Source organism: Ochlerotatus camptorhynchus, unplaced genomic scaffold (assembly GCF_037179485.1).
Source record: "Ochlerotatus camptorhynchus isolate MF236.1 unplaced genomic scaffold, CSIRO-AGI_Acam_v1.1 ptg000131l, whole genome shotgun sequence".
Classification (NCBI taxonomy): Eukaryota; Metazoa; Arthropoda; class Insecta; order Diptera; family Culicidae; genus Ochlerotatus; species Ochlerotatus camptorhynchus.
Window position 1 is genome coordinate 566,847 of NW_027040621.1, and position 19,527 is coordinate 586,373.

A 19,527-nucleotide genomic window follows, 5' to 3' on the forward strand; every position below is an offset into this window, starting at 1 on the left:
GATTTCCGCTAATCCCAAGTCTATCCAATTTGGCGATCGCGATGGCGTGATTTATCTTATCGAAGGCAGCAGACAAGTCAGTGTAGATGACGTCTGTTTGTGACCTTGCAAGCATACTTTGCGTGATGTACGATGTCAGACACAGTAGATTCGTGGTAGTAGATCGACCACAGGTGAAGCCATGTTGATCTTCACTTAGATACTGCTTGCAATGGGAGAGCAGAGGCTTTATGATGATTAACTCGAATAACTTCGAAATTGCGCACAACGATGTAATTCCACGATAATTATCCACGTTCCGTTTACTACCCTTTTTATACACAGGGAACATATGCGCAAATTTCCAGTTCGATGGAAAAATGCCACACGATATGGACAATCGGAACAGATGTTGTAGCGGTGACAGCAAGTTAGCGATATGCTTCTTCAGAAAGACTAAAGGGACACCATCCGGTCCAGGGTTGATAGAAGGCTTTAGTTTTAGTGCGGCAGTCTATTGTTTATTGTTTATTGTTTATTGAAAAATTCAACTGACAAATACTGTCTAAATGAATAAAACTTAAACTAAATAGTTACGGTCAACGGTACGGAAAAGGCCAAGTAGCCGATGACGAAACACGTCAGCTGATACATTGAAGTCGAACATATAAAAAAAGTTGTTGAATTGCCGGCTGATTGCTCGAATTGGCTCGTGTAGTGTATAATTCCGGCTCCGTGGTTCCAAAAACAGAAAGTCGCGTTGACGAAGAGACCTCTCAGGGGCATACATATTTAGCTGTGGCAGCAGTGTTGGGCAGTCAATGTCACCTGTAAGCAGCTTTCCAGCGAACATAGCTTGAGCAACCGTCCGTCTCACCTCTAATGGCTCGATTCCCAGGAGACGGCAACGCTCCTCGTACGGTGGCAAGTTCGTTGGGTCACGCCAGTTGAGGAAACGAAGAGCATATCTCACAAACTTGCGTTGAACGGATTCAATTCTAGTGATCCAGCTAGCATGTAAAGGGCACCAAACAACTGAACTTGACTCCAATAAGGATCGCACAAGCGAGCAGTAAAGTGACCTGAGACATAGCGGGTCACGAAACTCGTCGGCAATTTTGAAAATAAATCCCAATTGTCGATTAGCTCTGGAGATGATGTCATTGTAGTGGATTTTGAAAGTGAGTCTGCAGTCCAAGGTAACGCCGAGATCCTTTATGTGCTCTACACGAGCAAGACAGCGTCCGTAGAGAACATAGTCAAACATGATTGGTTCAATTTTTCGGTGATATGAAATAATGTTACATTTTTCTATGCTTAGACTCATCAAATTTCTTGAGCACCAGTCAGCAAAAATACCTAACATATTCTGGAGATCCCAGCAGTCCGAGAGGCTTTTAATAATTTTGTAGATTTTCGTATCGTCTGCATAGAAAACGCGGCATCCTAATGGTATCAGCAAGGCGACATCGTTTAAAAAGATCGAAAATAGTAGTGGTCCTAGGTTACTGCCTTGCGGGACTCCCGAGTTGTTTGAGAAAACATCCGATTCCGACGCGCCAATCTTGACATGTACATAGCGATTCACCAAGTAAGATCTAAACCAATCCACAGCAGTTGACGAGATGCCAAGTATCTCCAGCTTGGCCAACAGGATATTATGGTCCACCGTGACAAATGCAGCTTTTAGATCCATATACGCAGTATCGACTTGCCATCCTGAATCCATGCATCGCAGACAGTTAGAAGTGAACTGCACCAGGTTCGTGGACACGGAGCGCTTCGGGTAGAAACCGTGTTGTTCTGTATCGATATAATTTTTGCAGCGTGCGAACAGAGCACCATTTATGATAATCTCGAACAGTTTTGAGCAGGCACACAGGGAGGTGATTCCACGATAATTTAAGACATTCCGTTTATCTCCTTTTTTGTGCACTGGGAACAGATAAGAAAGTTTCCAGCGGCAGGGGAACTCACATTGCTGTGCCGAGAGATTGAATAGCCTCGCAAGTGGAAGGCAGAGATTGGCTACACAACGTTTTAGAACTGATGACGGAATGCCGTCAGGTCCGGAGGCGAACAATAGCTTCAGTCTGCGTGTTGCGGCTATCACCATGTCTTCTGAAATGCGCGGAATAACGAAACTAAACACATCACGTGGCATCCCAACAGCAGCATCCAGCACTTGTGTTGGCGAAGCGGAGAAATCGTTGAACACTTGCTTGAAATGACGAGCAAACAAGTCGCATTTTTCTCTTTCACTATTAGCCGAGTCATTCCCGAGAAACATGGAACAAGGCAATCCGGATTCCTTCCGTTTTGAGTTGACAAACGACCAAAAACTTTTCGGATTCGTGCGAAGGTTCGCTTCCGTGCGTCTCACGTGTCGATTATAGAGAAAACGATTGTAATTTCGATAACTACGACTCGCAAAATTGAACAGTCGTTTGTAGTACGGCGAGCGAGAGTTACAATACTTTCGGAGGGCGGCAGAGCGTTGACGTTTTAGCACGCGTAGGCGTGGGTTAGACCATGCAGGCTTTAGCGGAGGTCGTCGAGCTGGGACAATGCGGAAAATAGCATCTTCCAGTGCAGCACTGAAAAAATCCACTGCATCATTCACGCTAGCGGCAGTTTCGATAAATTGCCAATCAATTTCCGCAAGCGCATTGTTCAATGCAACATAATCGGCCCGGCGAAAGTCCAAAGAGTAGCACTCAGATGACGGCGTAAAAAGAATCGGCGCAGGTAAACTAAATGACACGACGAGAGCGGGATGATCGGCATCTAGATCAATCATTGGCTCGACGGGCAAGGAAACAGAAGTGCCAGGTAGTGCGGAATCATTTGCCAGGACAAGATCTAGCAAACGTCCATTTCGGTTCGGAAAAGTATTCACTTGTGTGAACCCGTAAAAGTTAAAACCGTCCAAAAGAGCACAGCAAGCAACCGGCATATGCGAAAGCAGTGGATCAATTAATGGTGTGCCACTGTCTGTAAAGCGCCACTTTAGACCAGCTTGATTGTAGTCACCAAATACGAAAGCGGGAGAGCAGGGACTTAATTGTGACGAAATTGACCCTAACGATTCCACATGCTCACGGATGATCGTGCAGTCGTTTTTGCGGTCGGGAGGCAGGTAGATTGCGCCTACACTAAGCTTGCTTTGTGGAAGTTCTACGACAATCCACAGCTGTTCCAGTTGACTGGAAATGGGTGACGTACTTACGTAGCTGGCTAGTCTAGTAGATACTGCAATCAGGACTCCGCCACCGCGCGATTTTTGACTGTTTAGGGCAGACCGGTCAGTTCTAAAGACGGAATAGAGTGACCCGAAAAGTTGCGATGAGTAAATTCGGTCGTCCAGCCACGTTTCCGTCAGCACAATCAAATCATATTCGGCCTCCGCAACAGCCAGGAAAAACGAGTCGATTTTAGTCCTCGTTATCACTTCAGCGTTGACAACAATTCCACCCAGAGCTTGACCGGAAAGTGGAATGTTGCTTACTGCTAGAGTCACGTATTCGTTGGTTAAGCTATCGTCAGAGAAGACACTTGCAAACTTGTTGGAGAACAGGCGGCAGAGGTCCTGTGGAGTGGAAGCGACTTCGCCGTTCAATATCATGGATGATGGTAGACCTGAGACCAGAGAGTCCTGCACTGCTCCTTCCCGTACTTCCAGAAAGACTTCGGGTGCGACTTGAATTTCCTTTGAATCCCTCGCAGATAATGCAAGTAACATTGACGGCTGACTCGCTTGAACTGATAATTGAGTTTAACGTAGTGACGTTTCAGTGACATCGTTCGATATTTAGTGAATTTCCTCAACGCGGCTCTCTTGATCGATTTCAGCTTCTTTAATTCGTTCGTCTGCCAAGGGAGGTGCGATGCAATCTGGTGAACGCTCTTAGGTACGTGTCTGTCAATGACATAAGCCAAGACATGTGAAAAAGTTTGAGCAGCGGTTTCGACGTTATCAGAATCGAGTATGTTTTTCCAATCAATGCTTGACAGCACATTGGCAATGCTACGATGATCGGCTTTCCAGAAATTGTAAGACACCGTAGTGGAGATGCCTTCGAGATTCCGAATGTGATTGTCTTCAACAGTAATAACCAAAGGAGGATGATAGGAACTTCCTTTACAAGTGGAGAAGGAGCCGACGAGATGATGAGCGCTTACGAAACAGAGGTCTAAGCTACGATTGTTCTCGTAAACCACGGGATTGATTTGAGATAACGTCGCTGCGCTATAGCTGTCGAGAAGGCTAACTGATCCAGGATGGAAAGCAGAACCAGCGGGGTCCGGAAAGAGAAAGCCACTGTGGGAAGGTTTCCGCGAAACACCAGCGAGATTAAAGTCGCCCAGAACAATAATCTCATCGATAGGTGAGGCACAATCTAATATGGTGGAAACGGATCGACAATGAGTTTCGATAAGTTCAATGTCGCGAACTCTGTCGGGTGTGTGTGATCGCTCAGCTTGACAGCTACCCATGCCTGTTCAACGCAATTCCACATGTCGTGCTCTATGGCTCTAGCATTCAACTCGGACCGAACAGCAATCAGGACACCGCCACCAGTGGACTTTCGACTATTGTTCGGGTTTCGATCGCAGCGAAATACCGCATACTCACATCCGAACGCTTGGCAGAAAAGCGTTCGAGAGTCTAGCCATGTCTCGGTTAAAACTATTACATCGTAGCAACGGTCGGATACAGCTAACAGGTACTCGTGAACGTCAGAATTCATTCCACCGATGTTTTGGTAGTACATGGTGATATCGCGTGCTACGCGAAGCGATGTCCCTGGAAATCACGGGGACGACAGGTAGCAAACGAACATTACTATTACCAAGAGGATACTCGCCATAGTGAACGGGTTGGAAGACCCCCTCCCCACAACCGACCGCAGGTCCGGATCGTCTGTGATGAACGGAGGCGGCAGAAGGCAGGACTGTGTCAGATAGATTAGGGGCTTCCACAGTGCTTTCTACGGTGCGTTCCGGGTGACAGCATACCACAGCAGAACCACCTTGGAATAGTGGCAGCTGGTCTAATCGGGCCAAAAGATGACTTTGCCCCTATGCTTGCGGATGAACGGAAATACACGCTTTTTCAGCCATTCTTCGATGTAAACTTGGGATGTCATCGTCGAGGGTGTGACGAATGGTTCCGTGTTCAGGCCAAAACTCCATATCGCTTGCCAAATCATGACCTTCTTCGCGAACTTGTCGGCCAACACGAACTTGAATCTTCCCGGCACATCCCCACGTCCAGTCGCGATGTAAAACTTTTGACCGGGAAGCTGCTTACAATCGAGTTTGACGTATGTTTCGTCATCGATCAAAGTGCAGCCCTTGTGTTTCGTCAAAACACGGTCGTTAACCATGCACATTTTTTGGTCACGGAATTCTGCTTCATGTGCCAGTTCGGATGTTTACTGGCTTTGTACGACTTGTATCTTTCCCTGGCAAGGATGTTCTGCATCGTTTGAAAGTTGGCGTTGTACCTTCTGGCCACTGTTTTCGGCATCTTCAGCACTTTAGCCAGCTTGGAACCGGACCACTCCGGATTTTACAGGTGTTTGTGCACAATGTTTTTTCTTCTTTCGACTTCCATTTGACGTTATTTCTGAACGCGATCGACTACTTTGATCAAATTGCACCAGTTGTTCTCTGTAGAAGTGTAAACAAACCAGCGTTGTCAGATTGTTTTCAAGCCAGTGGCGTCGCGTAACCTCACTTTTTACCTGTTCAACAACTTTGAAATCGTTATTTAGGGTCATTTTTACCTTCAAATCAGTTTCAAAAGGCATAGGGTCTTCTAGTTTCACTGATTTGTATCCATTGAAACCAATATTGTTTTGTTTGTTTACGTTTTGAGAGTTGTTGAACAGGTAGATTGAGGTTACGGCGATGCCACTGTTTCAAGCTTATCGACATCAAATGTTTACAACTATCGGTATTTATCGGTATTCAATGTTTTAATTATTTTTATATTTTTTGCCTGTTTAAAGGCTAACATTCAAACTTTTGGATTAAGAACGAAGTAGTAAGTCGGAAGAAATTTCCGGGAATATTTGAATTAGTCTCTTAATGATGTTTGCAGGACATTCTAAAAAATGTCGGAAAAACATCCGATGACGATCCTTCAAGACAAATATTGAGAAACTTCTGGCGAAAACTTTAGAAACTTTCGGAAAAAATCAGATAACATACCCAGAGAAAACCAGAAAAGTATTGGAAATGGGAAGGCAATTCCAAGGGAAGTCATAAGATGCTCGGAAAAACCTTCCAATAGAAGTCGGAAAAAACCTACGGAGTAAGTCAGTAAGTAGAAACTTCTCAGAGTACTTCCTGTAGAAGATGGAAGAAACTTTTTCGAGGTGCTGGGAGAAACTTCCTAAGGTATATTGCAAGAAACTTATGAAAAACAGTCGGAAGCCAGAGGGCTTACGGAAAAGTTGCAAGATACTTCAAGGAGAAGTGGGGAAAAAAATCTGCAAGAAATAGATTTCTTGGCGATGTTAGCAACATTCCCTGAAGCTCCTTACATGCTCAAATGATCCAGCAATATTCCTGATATTTATAGTACATCCCTGAAGCCCCACAATTTCCCTGAAATTTTCAGAATATTCCTGAACTGCACTTCGGAATATCCCTTAATTCCTTGCAACTCCTTGAAAGTTCTTGCAATTTTCCTAAAGTTAATGGGGCTGTTTTGAAGTTTACAAAGTTTTCATGAACCTCTCGGAACATTGCTGAAGTTTTTGAAAATTCTCTGAGCTCTCGGAACTCCTTTGAAGGATCAGAAATTTTCATGAATTGATGTGTCCTGATGTTCTCAGACTTCCCTAAAGTTATCTCAATTATCCTGAAACAAATGGAAGTGTCCTGAAAATCATTAAATTTCTATGAAGTTCTTTGGACTTGTGAAGTTTCCAAAATATTTCAGATGTTTCCTTAAGTTCACTGGAGTTCTATGGACTTTCCTGAAATTGCCGGGTTCTCGAATGTTAACAGCAGTTAATGAAACTGTCTTTAATTTATTGGAACTTACCCTTACATATCTTTAAACTTACTCAAAAGTCCGAACTATCTCTGAAAAGTTCCTGCAGTTTTCCTGAAGCTAATGGAACCTTCGCAGACTACGAGGCGGGCGATGTGTGGCCATGGATCGAGTAGAGCGGAGACGACTTCTTCGGACAGCAGAGGAAAACAATAAAGGTGATAAAGGTACGGGAGATGACGAAAGAAGCTTTCAAGGGAAGCCAGAAGAAGCTTCCAAGGGAAGTCGAAATAGATTGTAAAATAACTTACAGGGTAAGTTGGAAGAAACTTCCAAGGGAAGATTAGAGAAATTTCAGGAAATTGAAAAATTAACATTTTGATGGATTTATTCGTTCACTGAATAAAAGTATTTCCTGATTTCCAGGAATTACCGGGATACGCCATCAGTTGTTTCTCGACCCCTTGGAAGCCAAAAAGGCGAGAAAATGGAAGCATTAGTCAAAAGAGTCTCAAACATAGGACATTTTCAAAGAGGAATTTTTTTTTTTTGAGATTGCTCAAAAATTTGAATGTTTGAAAAGATAAAAGCCTCTCCTAATAGTTTCAGCGCGGGCGAGCTGTAATCATTTTGAATATTTTAAAAAATCGGTATACATCAGTATTAAAACTCAAAAGTCGGTATTCTGAGAAACCTTATCTGTGCATCGGTATACAGTTTGAAAATCGGTATATCTGGCAACGCAGAAACAAACCACTGTCAAAGATGTTCGATTCCCAACACTAGAGGCGGGCTAGCGGCGCTCGAGGGGCGTACCAATTTACTTTTAGTCAGCCTTCACGCAAGGCGCTCTGCTCTGTCCGCTCTGTTTTCTTCTTCTTCGCATTTCAAGCTTAATACATATTAGGTACTGCAGCGTGAGGTCACGAATGAACTCAGTGTTAATCGGCTGAACCTTTTAGACAGTTCAGTGGTACTGTTTACAAGCACTTAGTCGTTTTTTAGAGAAAAAAATATTTTAAAATTTCCGAATTTTAACTTGAAAATTGTCGAGGAACAGCGCAGTGGAAGGATGTTGCTCGTGGACAATGCAGAAGTGTGGTTTACATATCACTGCAGTCTGAAAAATTATCGAGAAAATCTACCCAAGAAAAAATCGACTAAGTCCACGTAAACAGTATCACTAAACTGTCATCAGATTGAGCTTATTGCGTGCTCTTAACTTAGTGTTCTAGATGCACTTCCACAGTTATTAATTGAGAGCATTCGATGCTTGTACCATTTTTGCATTAATATAATTTTGTAGTACACACAAGTACACATTCATACTATCCCACGCAGCACACTTCCATCGAAATAAGTTGCTGCAACTTGATTGTGACTGGAATAAGTTGCACACAAGTAACCACAACTGTTCAGTGACAAGTGTGTTGCTAGGGATATGCCCAGGGAAATCTAGACCGGATCGGGAATCGAGTTACCTCTAGCATGGTCTTGCTTTGTAGCCGCACATTTACCGACTGAGCTAAGGGAGGCCCCAATTCCGCGGTTACATTCAAATATCTTATATAGATTCAAAGTGTCTTTATGTTACTTCATACGCGAAGTTAGCGATTTTCAGAGTTGGTTGGAAATGCTAACATGAAGCTTTAGTGTGATAATTTATTAGCTAGAGAATGATCTTTAGAAGAGGGTAGGTGCATAATTCTGTTAGAATACAGCAGTGAAAATTGAATAGAAGTTGAAAATGAACGAAGGGCCATTAATGTGACAGTATAAAGTCAAACGCACATCTTTTGCCTAACCCGTACGATGTACGCTGAGACTTGAAGTATGTAGTCTACAGGCAAAAGATGTGCTTCCTTTTTTTGCTCATTACTGACTGTGGCTGTGGAATAGTTCGATTGTGCATCCATCACCATCGACTGGAAATGCTCTCGCAACGTGGGGCTTTAGGTAGTGATGAAACGTTGCTAGAACTATTCCACAGCCGCAGTCAGTAATGAGCAAAAGGAGGACGCACATCTTTTGCCTGTAGACTTGAAGACATACCTCAAGTCTCCGCGTACATCGTACGGGTTAGGCAAAAGATGTGCGTCTAACTTTAAAAACTGTCGCATTATGGCCCTTCGCTCATTTTCAACTCCTATTCAATTTTCACACTGCCGTACTCTAACGGAACTATCCATCTACCCTCTTCTAAAGATCATTTTCTAGCTAATAAATTATCGCACTAAAGCTTCATGTTAAAATTTCCAACCAACTCTATCTTATATAGGTTTCTCTAAGGTGAAAGTGACCTTTGAGTGAATGAAAATAAAATGGTTATTTCTGAGACATCATTTCAGATTGCAAAAAGCTCTTGTTGATGTTTTCCTTTTATTATTTCGCTCAAAACGACGAGGACTTTAGCCAATCTGAAGTGATGTCTCAGAGATAACCATTTTTGACCACTTTAACCTTAAGCCTCCTGACTCCGGACTTCAAAGATCGCCTTGTCAGGCTGACTGACTGACTAAAAACTGGCTTGCATGTTTCGTTTTGCCAATCATACAAAACTTGTTCATCGATTCAACATTCTGCTCCATGTTGGAACCAAAACAACCGTGCTGGAGGTGTCCCTTAGCACGTTTACGTGATTCCCCATGATTAATTCCTCATTCCCTTTCTCTCCATTACAGAAGTCAAACGTCGCAAGCTGGAAAGTTCCTCGAAGGTTAGTATTGTGGTGTAAACACACTTGACACAGAGTGCCAATTCGTAAGAAAAGATAGAGAAACAAAGAAAAAAGTGATGTGCAATGCCGAAACCGGAAAGAAAAGAAACAGGCGGTGATAGAGAAAGGCAAGAAGAGAAGGGAGAGAGAGAGTGAGAAATTAGTGTCTTGACGGGGAAATCGCACATCCGATGGTGGCGTCGTATGGGTTCGTTGTTCCAATCCCAAACGGTGGCCGATCGATCGTCGCACAAGCTGCTGCAGGGGAGAGACGAGGCACTACAGACCAATTACCGATGGCCAATGCACCGGACCATGGACCGCAGGATCAGATAGGAGCAGTTGTTAATTGAACTGCAGCGCCTAGACAGACTACTAGAACATAAAACCGTGAATCTTTCTTCCGTAACGCTTGACTTGAAGATGACCCAAAAGTAGTATTTTCGAATAAATTTTGACTCAACATGGCCCTAGCAATACTTGTAATCAACAGACTTAAACTTTAGTCTGAAGGGTAGATTCACGGCTGCGCTGAACCTGGATCGATGATCACACGATGTTCGAGAAGATGGGACTGAGGACAACATGAATGGATTCCGGGGATGAAGAAATGCGACAGGATGAGTGAAACTACAACAGGAGATATTCGCACAACGCTGGAGGAAGAGGACACACCATGTAACTGGAGCATAAGTAACTAACGGGGCGCCAATGAGTTAAGGATTAATAATGCACTGACAATCTTTTCAAAGACCACCACGCTATCGGAAACAGCGCATTCCAAGTCAATCTGAAATCATCGTACCAATACAATAGAATCGACTTAATTAGGAACTCGCAAAGAATGTGATTATAAATTGTCAGTAGCCACATTTCCAATGAGAGATTTATGCAACTCATAGCTAGCTTTCAAACACATGACGATTAATTTTGGAATCGCCCGAGCTGGCTTAGCAAGGCTCTTCAATGCTTCTACAGTTTTGCAACCTATTGCTATAAGTATAAGGAAAGATGGAGCCAATCAAGAAGGAAAAATTCAAACCATCGTAAAGAAATACAGCAAGCCAACCAAACGCCCTTGGAAGCCGCCTACCAAACCCAGGAGCTCAAGCGGAGGAAATGCCAAACCGTTAGAAGTCTTCGTTAAGTGCATTGTTAAATGTGTTCAGTTTGATCAAGTGATTCGTCGATTCAATTCAATTAGCTAAAAAGGAACATTTTACCGCCTTTTCTAACTTCAACGCATAACTGCTAACTACTTTTAATATACAGCAAGTTTAGCATATTCGCGTAAATAATTCCACACACTAACTCTGCCAACCGAATAATTAATAAAACCGTTGTTATTATATTGAATACGAAAAGTGCATACATCCGTTGAAAAAAAAAAGCAAAATCGTTCAGCAAACCAGAATTCCACAGTTTCCAGTTGGCAATCCGTCAATCTCCCCTGCACAATTGCCATCCGTGTCCGGAAGTCTCGAAACCTAGCGTGTTTGATCCTGCCCTGGCTCGGCACTCTACCGGTCGGCAGTTTCCTTGTTAACCAATCCGTTGAAGCGCTCGTAGTCGTAGTTCGTAGTCCTCTCTTCCGTGGGCCTGTGCCAAGGTACGTATTACTTTCACACAGCAAAAGAAAGAAACCGAACCTACATACTTACAATACTGATTTGATGATTCGCAGTGCGTCACAACATTTCCTCCAGTTTGGGGTGCTATGATAGCAAACTGTTAGGCGAATAGAGTGGTAGGATTTGGTTGATGTTTGAAATGAAGGGCTTACCATTTTACGGACAGTAGGCCTTTTTAATGCACCACCAATGTAGAGTGCTCCGGGCGAGTTTGAGAAGTAAATGTCAACCAAACTGTTCGTTTACATCAGAATAAGGATTTTTCACAACGAAAATTTAAGCATCTTGCCATTTTCCATCAGTAATTGTCTTATTTTAGGATTTTCCACAGATCTGAACTGATTTGCACCTAAACTAGTCACACACAAGAAATCCGGAAGATCAAAACCACTAAAGGCACTATTATAATTATCAATTTTTCTCAACAAAAATATTCCTGAACACTAGCAGGATTCTAGCAAAAATGATTCAGAATTAAATGTTTCAACTGTAGATCAAGCTCTGCAGCATCTCAGATGAATCAATTTATATCAGGAAAATTTAAAAAGTGTTCCGCTTTCTCACATCACTGTTTTTGACGTTCTCCTATTCACCACCAGAGCACCAAGTTTATCTATGTTCTATGTTTCCAATGCAACATGAGAAGCATCTTCAATTAAACTGTTAGTTGTGTATCATCATTATAAGACAACGTTAACCCTTTCCTTCCCAGTAGTGCTGTGACGATATCGATAAGTTCGATATTATCGCTAAATATCGGGTATAAATGATCGATACGATAACCGATATTTAAAAATCCGATATCAACGATAATCGAAATTCGATATGGTTCCTTTTTGTTGTTTATTAATTTATTTGATAAGGCTCAATCCAATTAACTTTACAGAGCCGAGGATTCTTGTTCAATATGCAATACATCAGTATCGCCAACGGGGGGGGGGGGGGGGCAGATATAGTCGCTATATTTATATTCTGGCGGATAGAATTTCGATCTACCAAAAAACGGAACCAATTAAATATATTATAGACCAACAATTGAAAAGGTACTATCAAATTATATAAACAAAACTTTGATATTTCTTTCCTCGATGTTAATAATCATCGACATGGTTCGATCTCCATTTGAAGGATCTGGTAACGAAGAACTTGTTCGTGTCGAGCCAATGAGAAATATCTCTACCGCTAATTTGGTATGGAGCTATCACGAGGGAATGGTTCAACGTAATAATAATCGAAGGGGACGGCTTCGTACGGAAATTGATATGTAGGTACGCGAGGCGTGATATTGAATTAATTAAATGTGCTATTTTTCGGTATCACGGCGAATTTTGAGCGATGTAGCCTCGAAGAGTGGATAGACAATATTTTTGTTTGTGTCGATGTCGATCTTTTTAATTTTTCAAATGCAGTATGAAGTTGGAAAGAATGAAATATGTTTAATGTATTTTCCATTGAATATTGGATATCGGACCCGATATCGGTACTCAAAATCCAATATCGAAATGATATCCATGTTTTCAGAGACCGATAAATACGACCTCGTCACAGTACTGGTTTCCAAAAGGTTTTTGGTAGATTTGAGATGCTAAAATGTATTTGTGAAAAAAGTGCCCATACAAAAGATGTTCCACACAGTCGAAAATTATTGAATCCGTAAAAAAAAGTCTTTGTTTAAAGTCCATAGCATGCTAATTATTTTTCAATAGTTGCTCAGTTGAATTCTCAAGAATACATATGGACGAGAATAATGAGTACACTGAGTAGCTTAAATAACTAATGACTATTTAATGGAAGATAGACAAACATGAGACAGACCGAAAAGTTGTGGTTCACCTGTGAGCGCTACCATGGGAAAGAGAGGGTTAACACAAATATTCACCCGAGAATGAACCAATATTCTTTAAAAATCTTATTCTGAGGGAGAAGGGGTTGGTTTGCAAAGGGAATTTGTAGAACTACGAAAAGTATTCAGCCCAGAGGCCTGACTGGCGGCCATGTTTTTGATGCTATCATCTGCTCTTGTCTTGCTGTTTATAACACGATTTCCGTCCCTTTCACCATGGATACGTCAGGCGGGCCATATTTAAATAAGGCCCGTGATGTTGCCTACTGTCAAACGTATAGGATTGATATGGGGTTGATTCAGCCCAAACTTGACTTAGTGCGCTTAGTTGGTTGTTATGTTCAGCGTAACTTTAAGTTTCATTTTTAGGAAATCGGTAAAGCAGTGTATGTTCTACGAACTTGTAAATTTACTAATTTTCTACGACGTTGTGACACCGACAAACCGACTTGCTTTACCATAGACGTTACAACGAAATTTCCGTTAAACTTTTCTTAAGATTTTCCCTTACATGATCAAATGGAAAATCAGGAAATTTATTTTTCATCATTGACTTGACACCCTGTACAGTTTTACAGATTCGTAATTCCCAATCTTTCTCATGCATCTTCAAGAACGATATTTAAGGTATACTTTGGTGCAATAAGACTACTAAAAAAGGTCATGGGGCTCGTAGAGTATTAGAAAACATCTAATTAGTTAGTTAAACAATTAATATTTTTTCATCAATCATGGCTTCACCAAATGTTTGGTTTGATATTGTATGGATAAAACTTAAAGGGTGTGTTCATTTTTTTCGTGAATAGAAATCTGTAGATCTGGCATCGTTAATTCGCACAGAGCGATTCGACTTGCTGTAGCGGTCACTGTAGCTCATTATAGTCGCTATATTCATAGTCTGGCGGGTAGAATCTCGGGAACCAATTGAGCAAATCACGACCAACAACAGAAAAGAGCACATTATCTTTTCCGAACAAAACTTTGGAAACCCTTTTTTCGTGACTCAAGGCTCGCCTACGCAAACTAACACCATCTTTGGGTTGAGGAAAGTTTCCTCTATCCGATGATGCGTTCGATTCACGAGGAGAGAATGATCAACGTTTTGTTTATAAAAGTTGATAATACCCTTTCAATTGATGGTCTAAAATATATTGAATTGGTTCCGCTTTTTGATAGATCAAAATTCTATCCGCCAGACTATGAATATAGCGACTATATAGCTCATCGGTCACGTACACTGAGGAAAGTAGAACTACGATTTTCATAATATGTTTCGTATGAACGGTCGTTTTGAACTCTGGAAATTATTTTTTACGACACGTATGGTTTCCATAGCATGCTCATGAAAATTACACGTCTCATTAATGAATTCCATATGAAACGCTTAAAAATTTCATACGAAACTGCAATGAACTTTATTAGATGATTTTGTGTGAAATAAATCATAAGTCGTTCGTATGAAACGCTCGTGTGATGTGAACGATATGGCGTACGAGCCGAAAAAAAATAGCGTATCTTAAAAAGGGCTGAGTTCAAAAATAATAAAAACGCTAAAACGTACTGGTATCATCTGGATGTACGATTTCAATGAGGTACTGAGAGAGATGAAGCAGATTTTGAAATATGGTTGTACTAGTATACCAAAAAAAAACAACGTAAACGCAATTAGTGACTTCACTAATTGCTTGTATCGTACAGTGATTTCACTCACACTACTAAACCGATTGCTTCACCTCGGTCATTCGAATCTATGACAAAAGTTCCGAAGGACGAAAGGTCGAAAGGACGCAAGGAATGATCATGAACGCTTTCTCTAATTGCTCTATAGAGACAAATGCGATTGTTTCAATTTTCTTAAAGGTCATGGAAATGTTTTTGACCCTGAGAGTCCACTGCTTTGTACTCTTTAGAAAAAATGTGTCAGCTGAAAAAAAAAACATCCCTGACGCCAACAATCAGGGAAAATCGACCCTAAAGCAGCTCGCTCGAAGCCGGTAAGCGCCACTTCTGGGTCTAGCTCAACGCCAATGCCTTACCACCTCCTCCATCATAGCACGCGTGTATATTTCCTCAAGTTTGTTCGGGAGCAACATGAAAACAAAAAGCAAATACCTCAACGCATCGCCAGAACCCACGGATCCCATGGTTGAATAGATTTGCTTAAACCCTGGAGGAGCAGCAGTAAACGTTCCATCCAACATCCAAATTTCGGCGGTGGACAGTCGCCGAATGTTGTCGTCGGTGGTGAACACTAAAAAAATATCTCCTCCATGCGCATGCACTGTTTTTTTTTTTTAATGCGTTTATTTATCCAGGCTCATTTGCCGTTGCTTTGCGGAGCCGATATTCATCGTTTGGGTTACAAAATTACTTAAAACTAACGTTAGTAAAGCGGGGGCCGATTACTCGCGGCTATCTCGAGGTTAGGGGTAACAAATTGTAACAAATGGAGGTTTTTTCGAGCAATGTGCTCTTAATCTAGAACTAAGCGACATATTGGAGAAAAAGACGAACATGGAGGTACACCGATGGGGACCTAACAACTTGAGAGAACACAAGAAGACACTAACTACTAAATCCTCAGATCGATCCGTTTTATAAACACATAAATTAAATTGCAATAGTCAAGATCTCGGCTCAGCAGTATAGTTTTTGGGTGGCCGAGCGCGTTGGCAGATCTTTCTCTGTTCTGCCTTGGAAATCGTTGTTTGCAACTGCAATACATGGTCTTTTTCAATTCAATGCAAAGTATTAATAAAACAAACAATGCATTACCTCACTAGCCACGTATTTTGCGCATTCTCGAACCGTGCTAGATGTTGTCTCATGGTGAAACTCCGATCTTCGTTTCAGGTCCTTACGAAGTTGTTTAGACTGTGTTTTTGGACTTGGCAGGTGATTATGGACTGATGGTGCTTCAGTCACATGGCACCCATTTGCAAGATGCGTGATAATGGTCGCGTAGCAACGGTTTTCCTGTTGCTTGGCCCGTTTTTTTTTTCACGCAAGACCAGTAGTGCACTTCATCATTCTGTAAAGAATTAATGAACGTTACAGTAAGCATATCTCTTCAGTTCGATGTTGTTAAATTTATTTTTATTTATTTGTACATACCTTTTTGTTCAAATGGTAGCTTTGATTTTCGTCTGTCGCTTCGGGTTCTGGTCTGATCGGGATTTCCCAATCCGTGTTGATGTCCATAGATCGCTCATTCCGATGCTCGTCAGCCGCTTCGGGTTCTGGACTGTTTGGGATTTCAACATCCGTTTCCCACAGAACACTCATCCAGATGTTCGTCACTCGCTTCGGGTTCTGTACTGCTCGAAATTTCCACATTCCGGTCGATGTCCACAGGACGTGCACCTTGATGTTCATCGCTCTGATTTTCTTCAGTTACGTCGGGTTCTGAACGGTTGGGGATTTCCATCTTCGTATTGATGATGACCGAGACTACATCTGATCGCTTCTGTTCATCGCTTCGGTTCTTCGGTTTGATTCTTCTGGATCCGACAAAATTCCAAAATAGGACACGGTATCCCAGGTATCCTCGCTATCCAACTGGTCCAGTTGATGATCCATTTTGAATTGTTTTGACGTAGAACTACGTCTTTGTCCACTATACTGGGGCGCAAATAAAAAAATATGTATGGGGAAGAAGTGTTAGGTTTTGAACGCTTGTAACTTTTTCATTTATAGATGAAAATAAAATCCAAATACGTCAATCGATAAGAAATTACTTAACGAATCTGCTGAAATAAATACTTTTTGAATTTTCCATAAAAAAAACTTGATAAATGTACAAATGATAATTTTATCACTGTTTTTAGGAAATAACGTTTTCCCCAAACCCAGTCGTCCTAATCGAATACCACTTGTTTGCACATCATTCTGCTTGAACCTGAAAAGATATAACAGAGAGCTGCTTTAGTGCTCCTGCTCATTACCGTCAAAATCACCTGCAATCCAATTTATAGTTACTATGTGTTTTTCTTTTAAAAATGCATAAAACAAAACCTGAAATGCTGCATTTGGAAGTTGAGTGTATATACAATGGTTACTATGATGAGTTTTCACCGTTTGCTCTCCAGTTTTCAAAATGACGTCCAAGCAAGAGGAGAAGCGTGTCAAAATTTATTCTCGCGCAGCAAGAGAATCCGACGTTCTCACACGAAACTTTTGTGAAGGCAGATTTCAAGCAGCTTCCGGGACAGGAATTTTATACCGCATCAGGAAAAGGGAAGGTGACGTTCCCCTCCTGACGTTCCAGTCTTTTTATTGGTCCATTGTTCTCGATAAATTCTTCAATTTCTAACCATAGAACTTGGGTTATTTAAGGGTATTGAGGTTAATGCATATTCATAATCTGCATTAAAAATGGATCCGAAATCCAAAATTTCATCAATTTTGGTACACTCAAACTATTTTAAATAAGTGCGATTTGATTGGCAAAATCACCATCTTAGCGCCCCTCTGTGGGACTTTGTATAGGAGTGAGCTGTCAATTTGTTAGTTTACTGTCAAACAGTGATGTCATTATTTTGCATTGAATCTTGAATCGATAAGAAAGTCTTCGAAAAAAATTCGTTGTGCTTTTTCAGATGATGTAAATTAACCGATAAATTTTTCAACATTTAAGAAGTCAATTGCGTGTATTGCGATGGTAGACAGATTCTGTGGAGACCTTTAAACTCAATAAATTTGAAATAAGCTTTACATTACATTAAAGGGTGTATTCGATAAAAATGGCACAATGGGTTATGATTTACAAAATTTGTTTTATTCAATTTCGTCTCCCATCCCGAATGCCCGCCCCTTCCTTTTCACTCCACCCATCAAATTTTGTACAACCAATTATTCCAGTGTTTTTGTTGTTTTTACCCAAATTTTCTTCAACTCCAGCTCTGTTTTAATAGGTTTGGGATGTTTGCGAAGTTCCGTCTGCATAATTGCCCAGAATTTTTCAATTGAGCGAAGTTCCGGTGCATTTGGTGGGTTCATATCGTTTGGCACAAAATTGACTCCGTTGGCTCGGTACCACTCAACACGTTTCGAGCGTAGTGGTATGATGCTAGATCAGGCCAAAACAGAGTTGATCCTTTGTGCTTCATTATGAAAAGCAATAAACGCTTCTTAAGGCACTTCCGTGTAAATCGCACCGTTGATTGTTCCGGAAATGATGAAGGGAGCGCTTATTTCACCACATCCGCAAATCGCCTGCCAGATCAGGAACTTTCGATAATTTCATCTTTCGAACATCCTCCGGAACATCGAACTTAAACTTGGCAACGAAATATTCTTACCCAGGAAGTTGACGGAAGTCGGCCGTGACGTAAGTTTCGTGATGGATGACGAAACTTACGTCAAGGCCGACTTCCGATGCAACACGATTTGGTGAGCAACTTAGTGTACAGTTTCCGGGACCGGATTGTTGCAGTGATTTTTTGCTTTTCATTCCGTTTTAGGGCTTTTTGAACCTTGTAAACATTTAACCCAGCACACTTCATGATTTTCTGCACAAAACCGACTGACACCTTGAACTTTTTAGCGACATCTCGAATTGACATGTTTGGACAGTTCTTGAAACAGGTTGGACTACTTTCCTGGCCATTTTTCATTGGACCACTTTTACGACCACTCACTTTCTTCCTTTGGGTACTCAAACGCTCTTTGAAGGTTCTAATCACACGACACACAGTGGTATTTGCAATTCCCAGCTTTTTAGCGATTCATCGGTGGGACGCCTCTGGATTTTGATTGTAAGCACAAACGAAGTGATAGACGGAGCGGCTCAACAACTTTGGTGACGAACCTGCTATTGCAATGTTTCAGTGTACCACATGGCAACACTACTACTGGATTGTATTGGAAGCAGAGGTGGCAACAGTACATTTTTTGAAAAACTATCGTCCAGAGCGAAACAAAACAGCCAGCACACGGGCGGCCGTTTATAACTACATTCCAAGCGAACAGCGGAGATAGAGAATAAATAAAATCTCGCAGCCTGATTTTTCCAAACAGTTTATTGTAATGAAATTTTAGCTTCAGGCTTGCGTGTGACAGTAAATTACCAACTCCCTTATTTACGCATAATTTTAACATCAATGCTTATGACTGGTTAGTCTTCATTCTTATCTTTTAATTCCATGCAATAAACATCAAATAAATGCAGTAATTAGCCAGAAATCAGCAAAATTCTACACGACATAAATTTATGTCGCGCGTGCCGCCGGTCTTGTCTGCTTTTTTGTGCGAAAATGTTCTGTCGCTGGCAGAAAACAGTTTAGAAATGTCATGACATTTTTGCCGCTTGCCAGTTTGTTTTTGTGTGTCGTCAAAATGGTTATCGCAA

General features: G+C 41.5%; 1 protein-coding gene across 2 annotated transcripts in view; it reads left to right on the top strand.

The window, feature by feature from the left end:
- The window catches only part of tho2 (THO complex subunit 2-like protein), a 29,936-nt gene that overhangs the window by 7,051 nt on the left and 3,358 nt on the right, over positions 1 to 19,527 (top strand). Inside the window, exon 10 of one of the 2 annotated variants that reach the window (XR_010517574.1) lies at positions 9,670 to 11,313. Coding sequence is in view for 1 of the 2 variants with exons in the window: in XM_065220706.1 (XP_065076778.1) it covers positions 9,670 to 9,704 (35 nt within the window). In the remaining variant the exon portion in view is untranslated. The remainder of the gene's footprint in view (positions 1 to 9,669; positions 11,314 to 19,527) is intronic. The other variant, XM_065220706.1, reaches the window with a different exon arrangement.